Here is a 17320-nt window from a genome sequence, read left to right on the forward strand (position 1 = left end):
TTAAAGCCGTACGAACATTCATGTGTAGGTTTCTAATTTTTGTTTCAATCTGATCTTAAACAAAAACCTGAGGATAAATAGCAAACTTACTCGAAATACTAATTCATACTGATGTCCCTACACCAATATTAATGGTATCTATTTAAAAGTGTGTTTTTTAGAGAGCAAGACAATGCCTATTTTAAGGTTATGTAAATTTTTCTTTTGGGTATATAGGAGAAGCATACTTTTAGACTCTTCTAGGATGCAGTCACTCACAACATCTGTTCACTTTACAAAGCTGAAGTGTACACAAGTCTTCCAAATGTCAGAGGGCACAGTGTGTGTTAGTTATTCTGTAAATCTGAAGTTTCATATCATAATCTAACCACAAGGGGGCGCACTAAGACCAGCTTCTGATAAATATTACCAAAGCAGGACCAAATTCAAAGCTGATTGAAGAAGGCACAACTCCATTGACTTAAATACAATTACACCCTTATTCCAGTTGTGAATTTGGCTCTTAGTTTACTTATTTAATGAACTGTTCTTACTGGACTTAATAAAAAAAAAAGTCTGTGGAAACATTTCTCTTGTTCTGGATTTCATAAAACTTTGTTTTTACAAAATGTAAATGTTGGGGCCCAATTTAAAAGAATACTCCTTAAGAAGAAACACACACATTTGGATACATATATCCTGCTGTCTAATCCAACCGTTTTTGTTGTATAAAATTGAGGCTTTTTAATTCAAACTTCTAAGAAACTTATTTCTGAAAAGTTCTCATGTATTTTTATTATATTACGACTGTCTACTGTTCAGTTTATCATGACTGTGTTTATTTCAAAAGCTAACATGCCTACAAATGAGATCAGTGGAAATGCATTCTAAAATACTTTTTATTTGAAAGTCCTAAAAAAACATATTCCAAAACTAAAAAACTTTATACCTCATTTCCTTTGCTTCCAGCACTCGATTTCATTTCTTTGGGTTGCTGTAAAATGGAAATTAAGATCTATATTCAGGAAGTTTATAGATGGAAATATTTAGCAGCAGTATTCGCTACAGCGGTTTTACTACTATGGTTGTATAGTGATGGTCTATTTGTGCTGTGCATCCTTCAGAAACTAACATATGATTTCTTCAGGGATCTCAAAATAGTATGTCTACACTACCCGCCGGATCGGTGGGTAGTGATCGATCGATCGGGGATCAATTTATCGCGTCTAGTGTAGACGTGACAAATCGATCCCCGATCGCTCTGCCGTTGACTCCGGAACTCCACCACGAGGAGAGGCGGAAGTGGAGTCGACGGGGGAATGGCAGCCGTCGATCCCGCGCCGCGAGGACGCGAAGTAAGTGATTCTAAGTCGATCTAAGATATATCGACTTCAGCTACGCTATTCTCGTAGCTGAAGTTGCGTATCTTAGATCGATTCTCCCCCCCCCCCCCCCAGTGTAGACCAGGCCTTAATGGCTGGTGGAATCAAAATCTGCCTTGCCATAAATTAATGGCACTAGGTAATCTTGTGATAAGTACACCATTTACATTGAATACCTATAATTAAGGCTCTGATGGTGTTTCTTGATAAATCTATTCAGTGAGTGATTATTTATGTCAATAAAGCTAAGTTCATAATAAAAAAAAAAAAACTAAACAAGAATGCAAAAAGTGAAGCCTTGCGTTCTAATTGCAGACTCCTTTCCTGCAGAACTTCTACGATGCCCCACAGTGATTAAGCCACAGAAAGAGACCACAACATATCATTGGAGATGTAGTCCAGTCAGGCAGCAGGACCAATCAGGAGAATAGGGACATGAGCGACCCAGAATTAATGTTGATTTTTGACAAAACTCCATTTTTGATGGGAAAATTTTTCATTCAATATATTTCAAACACCCCTTTTCCTTTATTTAATGTTTGTCTACTTGGTCAGCTCATTTGTTCATTCGAGAAAATATCCAAAATAATTATCAGTAGCAAATATGGAAATGCGAAAGCTACAAATCATATGAAGTCAGATGAAAAATCTAGAGCCACTGGACACAGAGGGGATGGGAAGGAGATTGGTTTGTAGAGCAGAAAGTACATGGTACCTAATCTTGTGTAGAGTATTAACAGTGAGCATTGTATAGCACATATTTGATAAAGAGAGTAAAAGCAAGTACTATGAGGCTATGTGTGCTGTTTCTTTAAAACTGCAGCAAAAAGTGGGGCATGTTGGGGCTGTGAAAGGTTCTAGGCAGAAGCTCTATAGTGAAGCAGAGAGAGAGAGACAGCTGTAGGAATGATACAGTTTTCCTTGTTCAGGTTAAAAAAAAAAAATCTGTGATTGCTTTACCAATGTCACATGACAAGAACAGTACCTGGCAAACTTACCAAATGTCTAAATTCTACAGACAGACTTCCATTTGCAGATTCATCCATATTCATAGCTTTGACATGAGTGCCACATAGAACAAATCTGCGATTACTAGAAAACACATTATAACAATGTACACAATGGCAGATAAAATAATGTGGGATAAATTAAGAAGTCTCAAACTTTTATAGCCTTACCTTACAGTTGATACATTCCTTAAAAAAAAAGAAAAAAGAAAGAGAAAATATATCCTGTAACCCAGTGTGTGTGTGTGTGTATATATATATATATAAATATATATACAGTATGCATTCAAACTAAATAGCACCTTTTTAAAAAGAGCAGATTAAATTATGCCTTGGCCTCTAAAGGTTCATCCATATTACAAATCCAGCTGTGACTTGTTCTGTAATCAGTCAGACATGGCTAGTTATAAGTAATATGATTCACTTTGTGCCCCCACAGCCTTTTTTCTGCCATCGGAACCATATGTGCATATCCAAAGCTACCACTCTGCCTAACTGTTTGCATCAATGCATTCTGGGAAAATATAGGCATCTGTACAGCAGGGCACAGAATGACTGGAGAACATGCACACAGCATCAGCATGTAGAGCAATGCACTCTGAGATGTCCTGCTGCACAGACACCTGGGAAGAAGGAGGACTAACCAAATCAGTTTGGGTGTCCTGTTCACACTGTAAAAAAGAAAAATGGAAAAAAAGATGGGAGGAACCACTTACAGGAAGACAGCCATGTGCAAAGCTCAGTCTCTGGCGGGGGTGGAACACTCTGAGCTTCCATAGTTACTAACTATAGCACCAGTCCTCCAAGAACATGCGTAACTTTACTACCCTGAGTAGTCCAATTGAAATCAATGGAACTACTCACAGAAGTGAAGTTAAGCAGGTATGTAAATATTAGCAGGATCTGGGCCTGTGTGGTGTTTTGAGATAAATTAGCTTTTAGAGCTAGCTATGCTATTAACTAATTACAAGTTAGAATCATTCAATTAGAAGTTGAAATGTGGCTAGGGCCTAAGGTTCTGCTGAGAACAGCCAGTGAGAAACCTGAAACTCCCATTCTCTTCAAGGAGCCGGACCTTAGTAGTTATTTGTTTTGTGATTACAAATTAACGCAGCCTGATTTCATCAAGAGTATAGGGGCACTGAAAAGACAGATGCACTTTGGCTTTCATTACACAACCTACGTTCACTTGGGTATGAGAACCTTTTAGTGAACCTGGGCTAACTTATGGTTTCCACCCAAAACTCGGCAAAACTGGTTGACGTTTTGTAGTGGGGCGGTTGCCCCACTCCTGAGGAACAGGGGTTAAAAGCAGCCCTGGAGAGGGCTAGGGCTGAAGGAAAAGCCTAGGCTGATTGGGGAAGCAGCCATAGCTAGGGCCAGGCCCAATCAGGCCACAGTTGGCCCTATAAAAGGGCTGTGAGGCAGGAGCTCAAAGAACTCTCTCTCTAGCTCCTGAGAGAGAAGGACCTGGCTGCCTCATAGCTGAGCAGGATACCTAGGGTGGAGCAGTGCTGCGGAAGAGCAGAGGGAGCTGGGGAGCTCCAGCCTAGTAAAACCCCAGGCTGCAGGTCTTGTTAAGGGCCTACAAAAGGGTACTGGGGCTGCAGAGGGGCAGCCCAGAGATAGGCAAAGGCAGCAGGTCCTAACCCCCTTGCTGATGATGAGTGGTTTACAGACTGCAGTCGGCCCCAGGGAGCGGGGAGCTAGATGATGACTGGCAGTAGCCACTGAAGCAAGGTGGGTTTAGAGGGTTGGGGGTTCCCCTGGGAGGGGAGACCCAGCGCGAGGGGGTACTGTGGTGGGCAGAACCCCTGGGCAAAGGGCACCGGGGTCTGGGAGGGACACGGGGAGCCAGCAGCAGGTGAGACATCCTCCGGCAGAGGGCGCTCCGGAGCTGGAAACGAGCTAATTCCCTGGACAGCCAGTAGGAGGCGCCACGCCAGTGAGTCATCGCACCGTTACACGTTCCCTTTATTTTTTTTTTGATTGGTATAAATGTAGAACTCAAGGGGCACAATCCCACAGGACTCAAAGCTGAAAAATGGTTTTCATGAATATGCTGCTGCTGCCAGCCAAAACCACTGTGTTTCACACAGCTCCTGTTACAAATCTTCATTGGAATTGCTGTTTCAAATTTTAAAAAATCAAGTAAAAATTAAGCTTTTTTTTAAACATAAGAGAATCTTTCAGCAGTTATTGACTCTAATAAACCTCCTTAACATTCAAATAGGTCTTATATTTTAAAAACACAACAACTTTAAAATCACCTAAAGCAGCAACACAGACGGTGAGCCCTAGCTGTATAATGTGGTCACTTACTTGTCAATAGTTGCTTTCACTCTGATCTGGTAGTTCAGCTCTGGCAATTTAATTAGCAGCCTGGGAAATAAAAAAGTGTAAAACTGAACAATCAGAACTAGGACTTGTCCCTTTTATATAGTAAAGTTATATGTCATTATAGAATAAAGGCTGGTAGTTCCCTAGTCAAAGGTCTCTAAAATCCCATTTTAAAGAAAACCAGACCAAGTATCCAGAGCTGTATCATGATTTGCAGGGTCCCAAGCTTAAGTTGAGGGAGATAAGGTGGCAAGTGCCTCCCTCTTCATTATAAGTGCTGGCATGTGACAAAAGTTAGGATGGCACAGGCAAAGTGTTACTGCATAAGACCTGCAGCTGTGCTGTGAGAGACATCAAGTGGATAGTAAGTATGGGGGTTCTTGTACCCTCGTCCCTCCTGTTCCCTCTGTTCTTACTGCTCGTGGATGGGATTCAGTTGCGAGTTCCACCATCCAGTCCTATTTTCAGAGTAGGCAAGGAGCCAGTGGGGAGCAAATTCAGGCTCTGAGCTGTTGAAGACACGAGCCTCCAAAAATGCAGTAATTTACCTTGCTTGTGGGCAAGCGTAGCCTTGAAAGTACTGCAGAGATGGCTTGTGTGATGTGATATATTATTATTCACTTTGTTTTTGTGCCTTATTTTGTTAGTAATGTCATTAAAGCAAGAATCCAATAAAGGATTTTTTTTAAAATGTGACCTGGCAAACATCTGAAGTCTTTACTCACAGTGAGAAGCTGCTACTTTCACTCACGTTGAGCAGTATCTTACTCCATGTACAGTTGTAGGTGGCAGAATTTGGACCACAGTGTATGTATGTCCTTACTCAAGAAAATTCTCATTGAAGGCAATAGGATCTCTGCTTGAGTGTAGTCATCGGGATGTGGCCCAATGTGTTAAACGTTGGCTCTCCCAGGATATAATGTAATATGGAAATAAAGGAATTAACGCTAGTCTTCCTTTACTTACCTTAGTTTAACAGTGAACTGTATTAAGGTTTTAAGTACCATTGGCCTCTGGGGATGGGTGGGCATGCAGGGCTGCCTTTCAATCACAAATGAACTAGTTGGAAAAGAAATAGCTTGATTAAAAGCATGCATAAATGTACAGAACTAGTCAAAAGGCTTTCATATCATGGAGGGTGACTTTTCTATGCATATTGGAGTGGGAGGTGTACATCCCAGTCCAACACTCATTTTCTATGAATTTCTTGTGAGTTATTCCCATAAAAAATGAACTAGTTGAATATAATAGAATACATCATAGCACAGATATCATATTCCGCTAAAAGATGCAGGAAAGAGTCACCACCACAAATGAGGCAGGAAAACATGCTACAAAATTGGTTCCAATAAAATGTCTAAAACATGAAATACAACAATTATTTCACATTTCTGTCATATTTTAAAGACAAATGGCCAAATTTTGCTCTCAGACAGGGCCAATCCTAGGTATGTGCTAACAGTGCAGTCACATGTGGTACATCCACAGCATAGGCAAAACATCAGGGATGGAACAGTAACAAAATATGGTTTACTTAAAAGGAAGAAACTAAAAGGGATGCGTGAGTGTGGCACTCATGGCGGGGGAGGAGAGGCATGGAAGAATTTAGCATCCCCTAGTCCCACACCAGGCCTTGTTCACAGAGGCACATGGACGATTCCTGTTGAAATCAATGGGAGTTATGCATGTTTATCCAAAGGCAGAACTTGACCACAAAACTTTAAGGGCCTGATTTGTGAAATTCCTATCCCCAGGCTCCTATCAATGTCTGTTAGTGTTGTAGGTGCTCATCACCTTTAAATACCAAGCTCTAAAATCATTGCAGATATGTTCAGGTTTTTTTCTTTTCAATGATAAATTGTGTTTGTTTTAGATTTTAGATCTTAAATGACACACAAAATGTATAATAGCCGATGTACCTTCGGAAAAGATTGTAGAGCAAGAAGTTGACTCTTTCCAACAGGTGAGGCCTTTGCAGTAGAATAGGATCTCCGTCATAAGTCAGTTTAGTCAACAGCTCATCCAATTTTTCCAGTTGCCTTCTTACTTGAAAAAGGCTCTCTGCCAGCAGTGTAAAACTATTGCAGAACAAATGATTGTTACATTCTCTCATATAAATTGCTTATTAGAACATAAAAGTTACTGAAGTTCTTGTCAGAACAATCATAGAATTAGAATTGATTGTCATTTACTAACCTTATACAAGCTAACTTCAGCCAGTTAAATGAATACATGTGAACCATTGGCCAAATTGTTCCTATATCATTTCAGAAATTAGCCCTTTCCCAAAAGACCTCATTGACACTGACTTGAAGCTGCCTGTGACTTGCTAAAGAGAAATATATATGCAACCACTACTACAGGACAACAATGCCACAGCTCAGTAGTATTTTTGCAAAACATGTTCTTTAAGAGAAGAACATTTATATCCCAGAGAAGTGAGGAGATGACTGTGAAAATCCAACCCAAGCACACTTGGCTATCAGTTTAACTTAATGAGATTCATGTGGCTAAAATCCCATATGGGACTCTGAAAAAAGTCTCCCTTCTCATAACTGTGTGAGGAGTGGATTAAAAAACTGAGCAGGGATTTCAAGATTTGTCCTGTTATATCTTTGTCACAAATTCACATAGGTCCTTACAAAAAGATCAGGTAGAGCTGGTTAAAAAAATTTTATTGAAAAAATATTTTGGTAACAAAAAAAAAAAGCTTTTCAACCAAAATACAAATTTTAATTTTGCTATCAGTTTTCTGATGAAAAACTAAAACTTTTCCAACAGTGAAAAATGGTTTTGTTTTTGGTTGTTCCCCCTCTACCATTCTTTCCTTTTTTCCTTGCTGACCTTCACTATACCTCTTCCAGTGAGGGGAAAAAGCTTCATGGGACATAAAAAATTGTTGGGAAGGCTCTGAATGGAACAAGAATTTTCTCTGGCTCCATTATAATTGTCAAATTTAATTATGTTTATGTTCCAATTTGAACTTTGAATCTAGATATGACAACCTCCTTTTGAGCCTTGTGGTATTTTCAAATACAGGCTATGATCTCTCCTTAAACTCCTACTTGTTACAATGACCTATTGTTTCAAATCTGGTGAAGTGTTGCACTGAATGAGTCAAAGCATGAAGTCTTTACCTATTTCTTCCCCCGATAAAACTCCCACTGTCCTCAAGTGACGAGTTTAGTGAGCTCAGTGTGCCACTCTAATACGCACAGAGAAGTCATACTCCATGAGATGAGAGCGTTGTTTCTCTGTGGGTTTTTGACTAGATCTGTACATTTATGTGTGGTTTTAATCAAGCTATTTATTTCTTTTTAGCAAAACTCCTTTGAGGAAGTGTATGTGATATATGGGAGGCTTGTCGCTGTTGTTTTGTTTGACAATCTGCAAGTGATGAATCTCCGTGTATAGCTTGTTGTTTTGTATTCATTCTAACCGGAGATTATACCTATCAAAGCCCATTGCATTTCAGTTACTTATTTCCTTAACTGCTACCATATCAGCAGCAAACTCAATTAATTCATACATAAAGTTCCATCAGAGCTGCTGTTGTATCTTTTTACATGTGTTGGGCTACTGTGAAGCAGCAGACTTCCTGTGGTTTTCACTGGAAACTTAAAGTAAATGTAAGTTTACCAGTTCTGGAGCTGATCAAGCCCACTATGTAGAGGACCTCCAATGCAGGCAATTTGCTGGCGCCTCTTCCAGTCTAGAAGTTCTTCAAGCAGCATGTTGTTCATCAAGACATCACTTTCATTTATTACTTGTGTCATTTTACTAAGGACTTCCTGAAAGGAATAGGAAAAGTGTCACCAACTGATCACAGGGAACACCAATAAAGCTTACAAATGAAGCCAATTATAATGTTGGTCATAAATTTTAATTTCTGAGAGTTAGGAAAAATGTGCAATACATTAATGTGCAATAAAGTGTTTTGGATTCACCTTGTTTTTAAGCGTTTCTCTTTGAAACCCCATATTCAAATTACTTAAGGCTTTAAATATATAACGTTCTAATGCTTATGGATTAATTTTTATTTCTGAGAAAGTGACCATACTTATACCTCTACTGCTTGGGTTCAGGTGACTGAATTCTCCATCCATTATACTAAAAATAGTCCTGAATATTAATGAATTCTTTTTACAGATAATTTTTTTTTTTTTTAGTGAATTTATTATGGCATAACACCTCCAGGACCTTGCCATGTAGAAGCACCGTTAAGGTCACAAGCTCCTTTCTGTGATCTTCGATTGTATCCCCACATAGACTTTTCTTTAATGATGAAAAGTCTATGTGGAAATTATATGGAAGTTTTTAAGCTATTCCAAGGTGAACAGCAAAAAAAATAGACATAGAAGGAGTGCTTTCCCCACCATCAGTTGGCATTCAACTGCACTCAATGGTGTGATGTCTGGTTTTGTGGTTATGGGATTACATTGATCTGGAGTGGGTTTTTTCCCTGCCTTTAAATGCAGTAACTTGCAAACAAAGGGGATGAATCCAGAACAGTTCCTGTGAGGTGATGGTTAATCCTCACCTGCCAGCTAATAGGCTCATGCCCTTAGTTGTACTCTTTAGAATTGCCAGTTATTTAATTGCTAGTAAACTCCCCAACCCATCATCCCCCTGGTATTTGTAACACAAAATGATATTTACCTGCTCTTTTTGATGGGAGAGTTTGTGCAAATGCCTCCTTACATGTGATTATTCAGTGTGGGAGCAGGGGGAAAAAGCAAATGAACCACAAATGACAAAACATGTTACCAACCTTTCTTTTGTAGTCTAAGGTATTCAGCATTTCCTGCAACATCACCATTTCCTGTTTCATCAGGACGCTGTTTTTGTCACCCTGTTCTACAAGGGGAAGAGAGAAAAAAATCATCTGGTAACCTCAGTATAAGCGTATGTGTTTACAATCGGGATAGAGGGTGGGAAGCCCTAAACTGATTATATCCTGGTAGCTAGTAAAGAAATCTACTAATGTTTGTAATTAAAGTTTATTATATAATTTCAGTTGAAATTATGACTCTAATATGAATTTAAGAATTATTATAGGAGCTGGGTATTTTGATTTTTTTTTCTTGTGTGGAACAGGAGGAGTATAGGGAAGAAATGAGTAACATTATTAGATTCTTATGTCTGTGTATACTCTTATTTCATTATATAATTCTGGTTTGGCTGGGATTCAAATATTGAATTGTGATGAGCCATTATAAAATAAAATAATATTGTGCATGATGCTGTCAGTAATTCTAGTAAAGTTCTTTGGAATCTTAGCGTGAACCATGTGTCCGGTTGAGGAAATATTTGCAGGTGGGGGACAGGTGCAAGAAGGTTTGGCATTTTGGATGGGGAATTTTATGGTGCGCCTAACCATGAGAATTTTGGAAGTTGTGAGTACAGGTTACTAGGTGTTTTTGCCTTGACGTGATCTTTCCTGCTACTGGTTGTCTACTGGCTTCACGTCTTCCTAGCGTGACCCACTCCCTCTTCCTCTGCAGCTCTATACCCCTCACTTTCTCTACATCTCCAACTACTTTCAAAGAAGAACGTAATGCCATCTATGTTTATGCTGGGCCCTGGCATGTGCCTTCCATTGAAATTTGTGCTCTGAAATGTTAAATCTCAGTCTCATATGTTTGGCATGCTGAAGAACTTGGGGCACCTAGAGGCCCAGATTTCTCTACATGTTAAAAGGGAGGTGCCATTAAGGTCTCAGTGCAGTCATAGCTGTGTGCCAGTTTCAGTTCTGAAGGAGGGTCATGAAGAAGTTGTTGCAGTGTGACAGGCTGCAGATCCCAGAACCACTGCAGGCTGCTCAAGCTTGCATTTGGAATGCTTACCAGATGATTAACACAGCTCTGGTCAAAAAGACTGGAAGGCCAAGTTAGTGACTAATAAATTGGTTTTAGAAAACTCCACTATGGGGGAAAGCATGGGGTCCTATACATTCTACGCTGTAAGAGGAAGGGCCATGTTAAACATGAAAAAAATGTCCTCTAAACTATGAAGACCATAATTTCCAAGACTTGACCACACTGCTTCATAGCTCATTTACAGAAAATAACTGCATCTGGACACTGAGGATATTATTACTTTTTTAACCCCAGAAGTGTGCATTATGGCACAGATAACACTTGTGCATACACATCATGCATATATCTCAAAATATCAGCTTCTGTGCTTATGTATGCTTGGAAGATAATACACAAAACACATCTGAGACTGGAATCTAGCCCTATAATCAACATTTTCTCACAGAATCTTAAAATAATTATGAAAAAGCTTACCTAGGCTCTGTATTGTTTTATACCTGAAGTCAAACTCCTCTTGCAAATCTTCTAAGTATTTGACATCTTGTTCTGTCATCTTTTTATAAATTAAAAAAAAAAGATTCAGTATAGCACTTGAGGGTTCACCATATCTGACAGTTTCTAATTTACATTATTTTATTTTTATCTAGATTGTAGTTGACTTCTTTCAATATTTCCCTTCCCTGTCAAAGACTTGACAGGACTGTTTATCTCCTACTCACTAATCTCACCAAAAAAATGATAATTTTGTGTGCAGCTGCAGACCATAATATTATATAAGGAGAGAAGGGTTCCGTTCATTGCATCCCAGTAAAGTCACATATTATCCTCTTTCACACACTATTTTTATTGATACAATCAGCCCAATCATGAACTCTGCTGTGGCAAAACTACATTGATTCAGGTTTTGCCTGCAGAATGAGACACTGTATGTATCTGGCAACATCATTTATTTTTATCTAAACCAGTCTCCCCAAATAATAATTCAAATCCTTATTTGTTTGAAAGTAGAAATGACTAAAATTAGTTGAGACTGCTTATCAATAATATAAACCTAACTAAAATACATTTATGTAAACTATTAGAGTAATTGCCATTTGGCACTTAAACATACCACGGATGCCCCTCCCCCACCCACTTTTTAAAATATAGTAGTTTGGTACTGTAAATTGTCATTCTTTGAAGAATATTAAATTATGCTTGTGGATTTGAACACACAGCTACTCAAAGTATGGCATGGGGATTTTTAATGTGGATATCCAAGAAAAGAATTTATCTTTAAAAGTATAAGCCCAAGAACAAATTAAAAACAAAAAACTAAACAAAACACTTCTACCATCTTGATGTGCACACAAAAACACCTGCTTGCAGAGTATTGCCACAGCAGGATAATTTCCCTTTTTTAACTGAGAGCTCTAATTTTTCATTTGTTTTTATAATTCTTTGGCCTATTTGGAGATTTAAAGTTATTCTCCATTGTTCTCTGGTGAAACAAGCAGAGTCATACTTTGTGCAAAAGACCCTCTCCTGTGACACGTGAATATCTCAGAACAGGGCCATACTCCTCTAAAGGCCTGATCCCACACCATTTAAGTCAATTGAAGACTTTGCATTGAGTGCCCTGGGAGCTGGATCAGAGCCTACAAGAATACTTAGGAGCGGAGATTTCCAGAAAAAGTTCTGGACAGATAGAATGACATAGGTTCTGCAGGTCTGTAGCCACAAACTTCATTTTTAGATAAAGACACCTTCATGAACTTTGTGCAAAGCAGTGAAACTGAATTACAGGACTGTCACATCTTACACTGGGGTTAGGTTCTAAAGCCAGGGCATAAGGCGAAAATCGCGTATAGTCAAAACCCCAGACTAGCAGCAGGCTGAGCAGGGCCGGCGGACAGAACCCCAGACTGGCTCAGCCCACCGCCGGTTTGGGGTTCCGTCCGCCGGCTCCTGCCAGCCCGGGGTTCCGTTCACCCAGGCAGGCAGTGGGCTGAGTAAGGCCGGCGGCCAGGACCCCAGCTAGCAGCAGCGTGCCAGTAAAAATCGGCTCATTGCGTGCATAGTTGAATTCGCATAAGTTTAATGTGCGTATGATGCGACTCCACTGTACTGCTTTGGCCTTTTTCAGAGTTTCACTTTCATGCTTTTGGGTTTGGAATAGGGTGACCAGACGTCCCGATATTTCGGTGTCTGTCCCGCTATCCGCCGGCAGCACTGTGTGGTTTTTTTTTTTTTTTTGCTCCCCGCCCCCCAATGTGTCCCGATATTTTCTTCCTAGTTTGGAAAGACTTCTCCAAGTAATCCTATCATAAAAGATGATTCATGAACAGGCTCTGCCCCTAAGGTTCCCCCTGCAGCTGGACTCCCTCTGCTCCGGGGCTGGGATGGAAGCTGCAGCCAAATGCAGAGCCTGCTGCCTGCCTGCCCATGAGATGCAAGTAGGAGGCGGCCCCGGCTGAGCAGGCATCTTCCCCCACAACCCTCCCATTCCTGCCTGCCTACAGTAATCAGACTTTTGGTGTCTAGACTTTCTGGTTGAAAACTGGACACCTGGCAACCCCGGTAAATGTTTAGAGGACTATCAAAATCCAGTCTCCAAATCTAGATGTGTGCACAGACAGTCACATCTGTTATTGGTTTTTTTTTCTATTTTGGGGACTAAACTTTGGAAATGCAAATGCAAGGTGTGCAGTTGCATGCACAGTTGGCTGTTTTTCATGTACAACTCAAGCATACATTATTTAAAAAAAAATGTAGCTCCTAACCATTATTCTTATTTACCCTTTCCTTTTCAATGAAATTCACCCTCCCTACAAAAAGCCCCAGCAACAGATTCTATGCAGCAGTTTGCAGAAGAGGATCAATGCTCACCAACATTATGGGCAGGCTGCTGGGCCTCCGCCTCCAGCTGCTTCTCCTCTGTGACGCTATCTGGACCCTAAATATATAAGTGCTGATCCAGTGCCCCATTCCCTGGGTTTGATACCCAAACTCTCCCCTTTTCTGTTTTTTTCCTTTGTTGTTATATAAAGAACAACAAAACGAAACCTCAAGCCAAACTTCTTGAGGTAAGTTGTTTCTAGTATTATCCCTGCAGGACCTCTCTTTCTCTGTCCTTAGTTGCCTCTACTATAGAGAGAGACTTCTGGGATGAAGTACTAGGCTCCAGTTGAACAGGCTGTGTGACTGAATCTAATGTAATAAATCTGTATCTCTGTGCGGAGTCCTAGAACCTGACACAATGTCTCAGACTGTAACAGACACAACATACCTGGGCACTGTTCTTAATGGCTGACACTTTGTGCTCCACATTTCTTTGTCTTTCTGAAACTACGGAATTCTGCAGTTGTTTTTCCAGTGGTCCCTAGAACAAATTAAATATGTAGTGTGTAGACCATCTATGATATCTTAAACAGCAATGATATTTCGCCTTATATAGAACATTCCATACAAATAACTCCACTACAACATCTAGCACAGAAGATGGAAGTTAGGGCTAGATCTTCAGCTGGTATAAATCACTGTAGTTCCACAGACTGATAAACACCCCCCACTGGATCTTGAGATCCGAATGGATACAGGTAGTGTTGCAAACATTTTAAAATTTAATATATGTTTAACAAACAAGAAAATCCAAAATGAAAATATATTGTAGGAAGATTGTTATATTGCTGAAAAAATATTTTAACACCCCAGTAAGCACATACATTCTATGCACAAGTTAATTAACTTATTAACAGAACTTAAATTAATCTGTCAGAATTTTTCCATCAATATAACAGTTTTCACAATGTATATTGTACAGTTTGGGATTTTCTTGTGTGGTTTTAAAAAATATATTAACTTCTTTTAGTAAGTTTATGGAGGGGATGGTATAATGGAACTGCCTATGATGGCATGTGGCCCATCAGCAACTGCCAGTAGCAAAAATCCCAAACGGCTGGAGACAGGACATTAGATGGGGAAGGCTCCGAGTTACTACAGAGAATTCTTTCCCAGATGTTTGCCTGGTGGGACTTGCCCACACGCTCAGGGTCTAACTGATCGCCATATTTGGGGTTGGAAAGGAATTTCCCCTGGGTCAGATTGGCCGAGATCTGGGGGGTTTTCACCTTCCTCTGCAGCACTGGGCACGGGTCACTTGCAGGTTTAAACTAGTATAAATGGTAAATTCTCTGTAGCTTGAAGTCTTTAAACCATGATCTGAGGACTTCAATAACTCAGCCAGAGGTTAGGGGTCTATTTCAGGTGTGAGTAAAGTTCTGTGGCCTGCAATGTGCAGGAGGCCAGACTAGATGATCACAATGGTCCCTTCTGTCCTTAAAGTCTATAATCATTAGCATAACAAGTATTACATAATAAATACAAGCTAAAACTTAACAATGAAACTTGTCTTATACAACACGAGTTTAAAAACTGCTCCATGCTTCAGAAACATAGGCGCCGACTCCATGGGTGCTCTGGGGCTGGGGCACCCATGGGGGAAAAAATGGTGGGTGCTGAGCACCCACTGGCAGCCCCCCATTAGCTCCCCGCTACCCCCCCCCACCCAAGCGCCTCCCGCCCACTGGCAGGCCCCACGGATCAGCACCTCCTGCCCGCCGCGAACAGCTGTTTTGCGGTGTGCAGGAGGCTGGGATGGAGGGGGGAGGAGTGAGGATGCTGTGCATTCAGGGGTGGAGCGTGGGCGGGAAGAGGTGGGGTGGGAAAAGGTAGGGCAGTGGTGGGGCCTCGGGGAAAGGGGTGGAGAGGGGGCAGAGCCGGGGGGGGTCAAGCACCCCCCGGCACTTTGGAAAGTCGGCGCCTGTGTTCAGAAGTAACGCCGTCTCTCACAAGGCATTCCTATAGTTTCTTAAGATTAATAGTAACATACTGAAGTTACTTAAATTAATGTGTAAGGTCCTGATTCTGCAAACACAAATGTGCACATGCTGTTTACATGATTTGGAGACAGACGGCCAGATCTTGCCCTCACTGTTCCTGTTGGTTTCATCATAAGAGGACAGAATTTGGTCCTCAGTACAAGTGATCAACATGGCCAAAGCAGATTAATAAAATGTAATACGTTACCTGTACTGGCATGCTGGCTGCAGCCAATATCCTTCTCTCTTCTCTTAAGCAGTTTGAAATAATAACTGCTATGTGCATAGGATTACCATGATATTTTCCCTGCAAACATAAATCAATTGTAAATGTTAAAATTAAAAGAAATCTAGGGTCTTCCCTATGTAAATAATAAAAATCTTGATTTCATTGTCTACTGACTGGCCTTGTAAAGGTTTAGGAGATTTTGCTAATATTTCCCACCATTGCTAACACTGATTCAGCTATAAACCAGTGTTAACCACAACGGGAGCCCTTATGTAGATAGCCTGCCTGCTAGTGACACCATTTTCAGCACCGTGTCATTTAGACTTGTTCTGAGCTGGATTAGATGACACAATGCTGGTACACAGTGAGCCATGCGCGTTGGTGCTCCCAATGATGCTAATGCTGATTCAGCTGACAAGGTGTTAACGATGGTTGGAGTTTTTTTGAGAATATCTGTAGTGTCGACTAAGCCGACTTGATGCAACTGCATGACTTCTTTAAAGACAAGTACTGCATACATTCATATGGTATTTATTATTATTTATTCACATCCCAGCAGCACCTAAAGGCCCCTATCAGAGTCCCGCTGTGCTAAGTGCTATACAAACACACAGAGCATGACACAGTCCCTGCTCCCAAGAGCTTACAGTTTTACAACAGACCAGTCACACAAGTAAGTTTAATGAGGAGGTAGGAGCAAATGGGGTGGGAGGACAAAGATTACAGTATAAATCAAAAGGCATCTTAAGTAACTTATTTGTATGTCTAGATAATATGGAGGCTTCTACAGTAGTAGTGGATTTAAAAACAATGTGGATTTAAAGCCTCTTTAAAAACAAATCATGATTAAATTGATTACAATAATCTGATAAAATGTATTACTGCATGTAGATTTATGCAGCAATGCAGAATCAATTCGTGCCATTATTGTAAATATATTACTATAAAGATTATTAAATTATAGCCATGAGTTATATGTGGCAATGGAACAATTTGACCTTCAAATGAAAACGTAACTGGTTTGAGATGGTTTTCTTGTCAGCATATTTTTGATGCATTTTTTTAAATCAGGTTTTCCATTTTCAATCCAGCATGTAGCATGCATTTGAGCAAGAAAACTATATACCACATATCAGCATAGTAACTATGTACGCAGAAAAGTCTTCCCCAGTATATACCAATAGACTTAAATCTGTTCTCATTTTAGCCAACCTCTTTGAACAATTTTCATTCCAATAACACATGGAAGAAGCAGCTCTCATCCCAAGACAAGGAGCCCAATTTTCCTCTCATTTACACTAATGTAAACCAGGGGCAGAATCACTATCTTTAATGGAGTTATACTAGTTTAGAACTATTGTGAGATGAGAATCAGGCCAAAGGGGACCAAATATTAATAAAGTTTGTGCTGTCTTTGGCAAACTAGAAAGCCTGTACCCCTTCCCTGAAGCAGTGCCTTTCACGGTAATATTCTTTTGTGCTTTTGTCTCTTTTTCTGTAATATCTGTTTACCTTAGTGTTTTTTCATATTTTTATTATCATTCGTACAGTACAATTTCTCACACTATTCCAGAATCAAATACTTAGTCTCTCTTGCAGTGTTTCCCCTTCTCCATCTTTCTAATTTAGTTTTCACTCTCATCTGGCTTTGTTTCTATTAAGTATTTTTCTTATTCTTGCTTTTTCTTTGCCTGGCACAATCAGC

The 17320-nt window shown here is 40.1% G+C and overlaps 1 protein-coding gene across 1 annotated transcript in view; it reads right to left on the bottom strand.

Annotated features, from left to right (window-relative positions):
• The window catches only part of STAT4 (signal transducer and activator of transcription 4), a 58201-nt gene that overhangs the window by 15016 nt on the left and 25865 nt on the right, over window positions 1–17320 (bottom strand). The window contains exons 3-13 of the mRNA XM_065413852.1: window positions 15595–15693; window positions 13796–13888; window positions 11002–11080; window positions 9480–9565; window positions 8348–8499; window positions 6628–6786; window positions 5675–5767; window positions 4691–4750; window positions 2540–2557; window positions 2360–2453; window positions 929–973 (exon numbers count right to left, since the gene is read on the bottom strand). Of these exons, the coding sequence (XP_065269924.1) occupies window positions 929–973; window positions 2360–2453; window positions 2540–2557; window positions 4691–4750; window positions 5675–5767; window positions 6628–6786; window positions 8348–8499; window positions 9480–9565; window positions 11002–11080; window positions 13796–13888; window positions 15595–15693 (978 nt within the window). The remainder of the gene's footprint in view (window positions 1–928; window positions 974–2359; window positions 2454–2539; window positions 2558–4690; window positions 4751–5674; window positions 5768–6627; window positions 6787–8347; window positions 8500–9479; window positions 9566–11001; window positions 11081–13795; window positions 13889–15594; window positions 15694–17320) is intronic.

This window comes from Emys orbicularis, chromosome 11 (genome assembly GCF_028017835.1).
Source record: "Emys orbicularis isolate rEmyOrb1 chromosome 11, rEmyOrb1.hap1, whole genome shotgun sequence".
Lineage (NCBI taxonomy): Eukaryota > Metazoa > Chordata > Testudines > Emydidae > Emys > Emys orbicularis.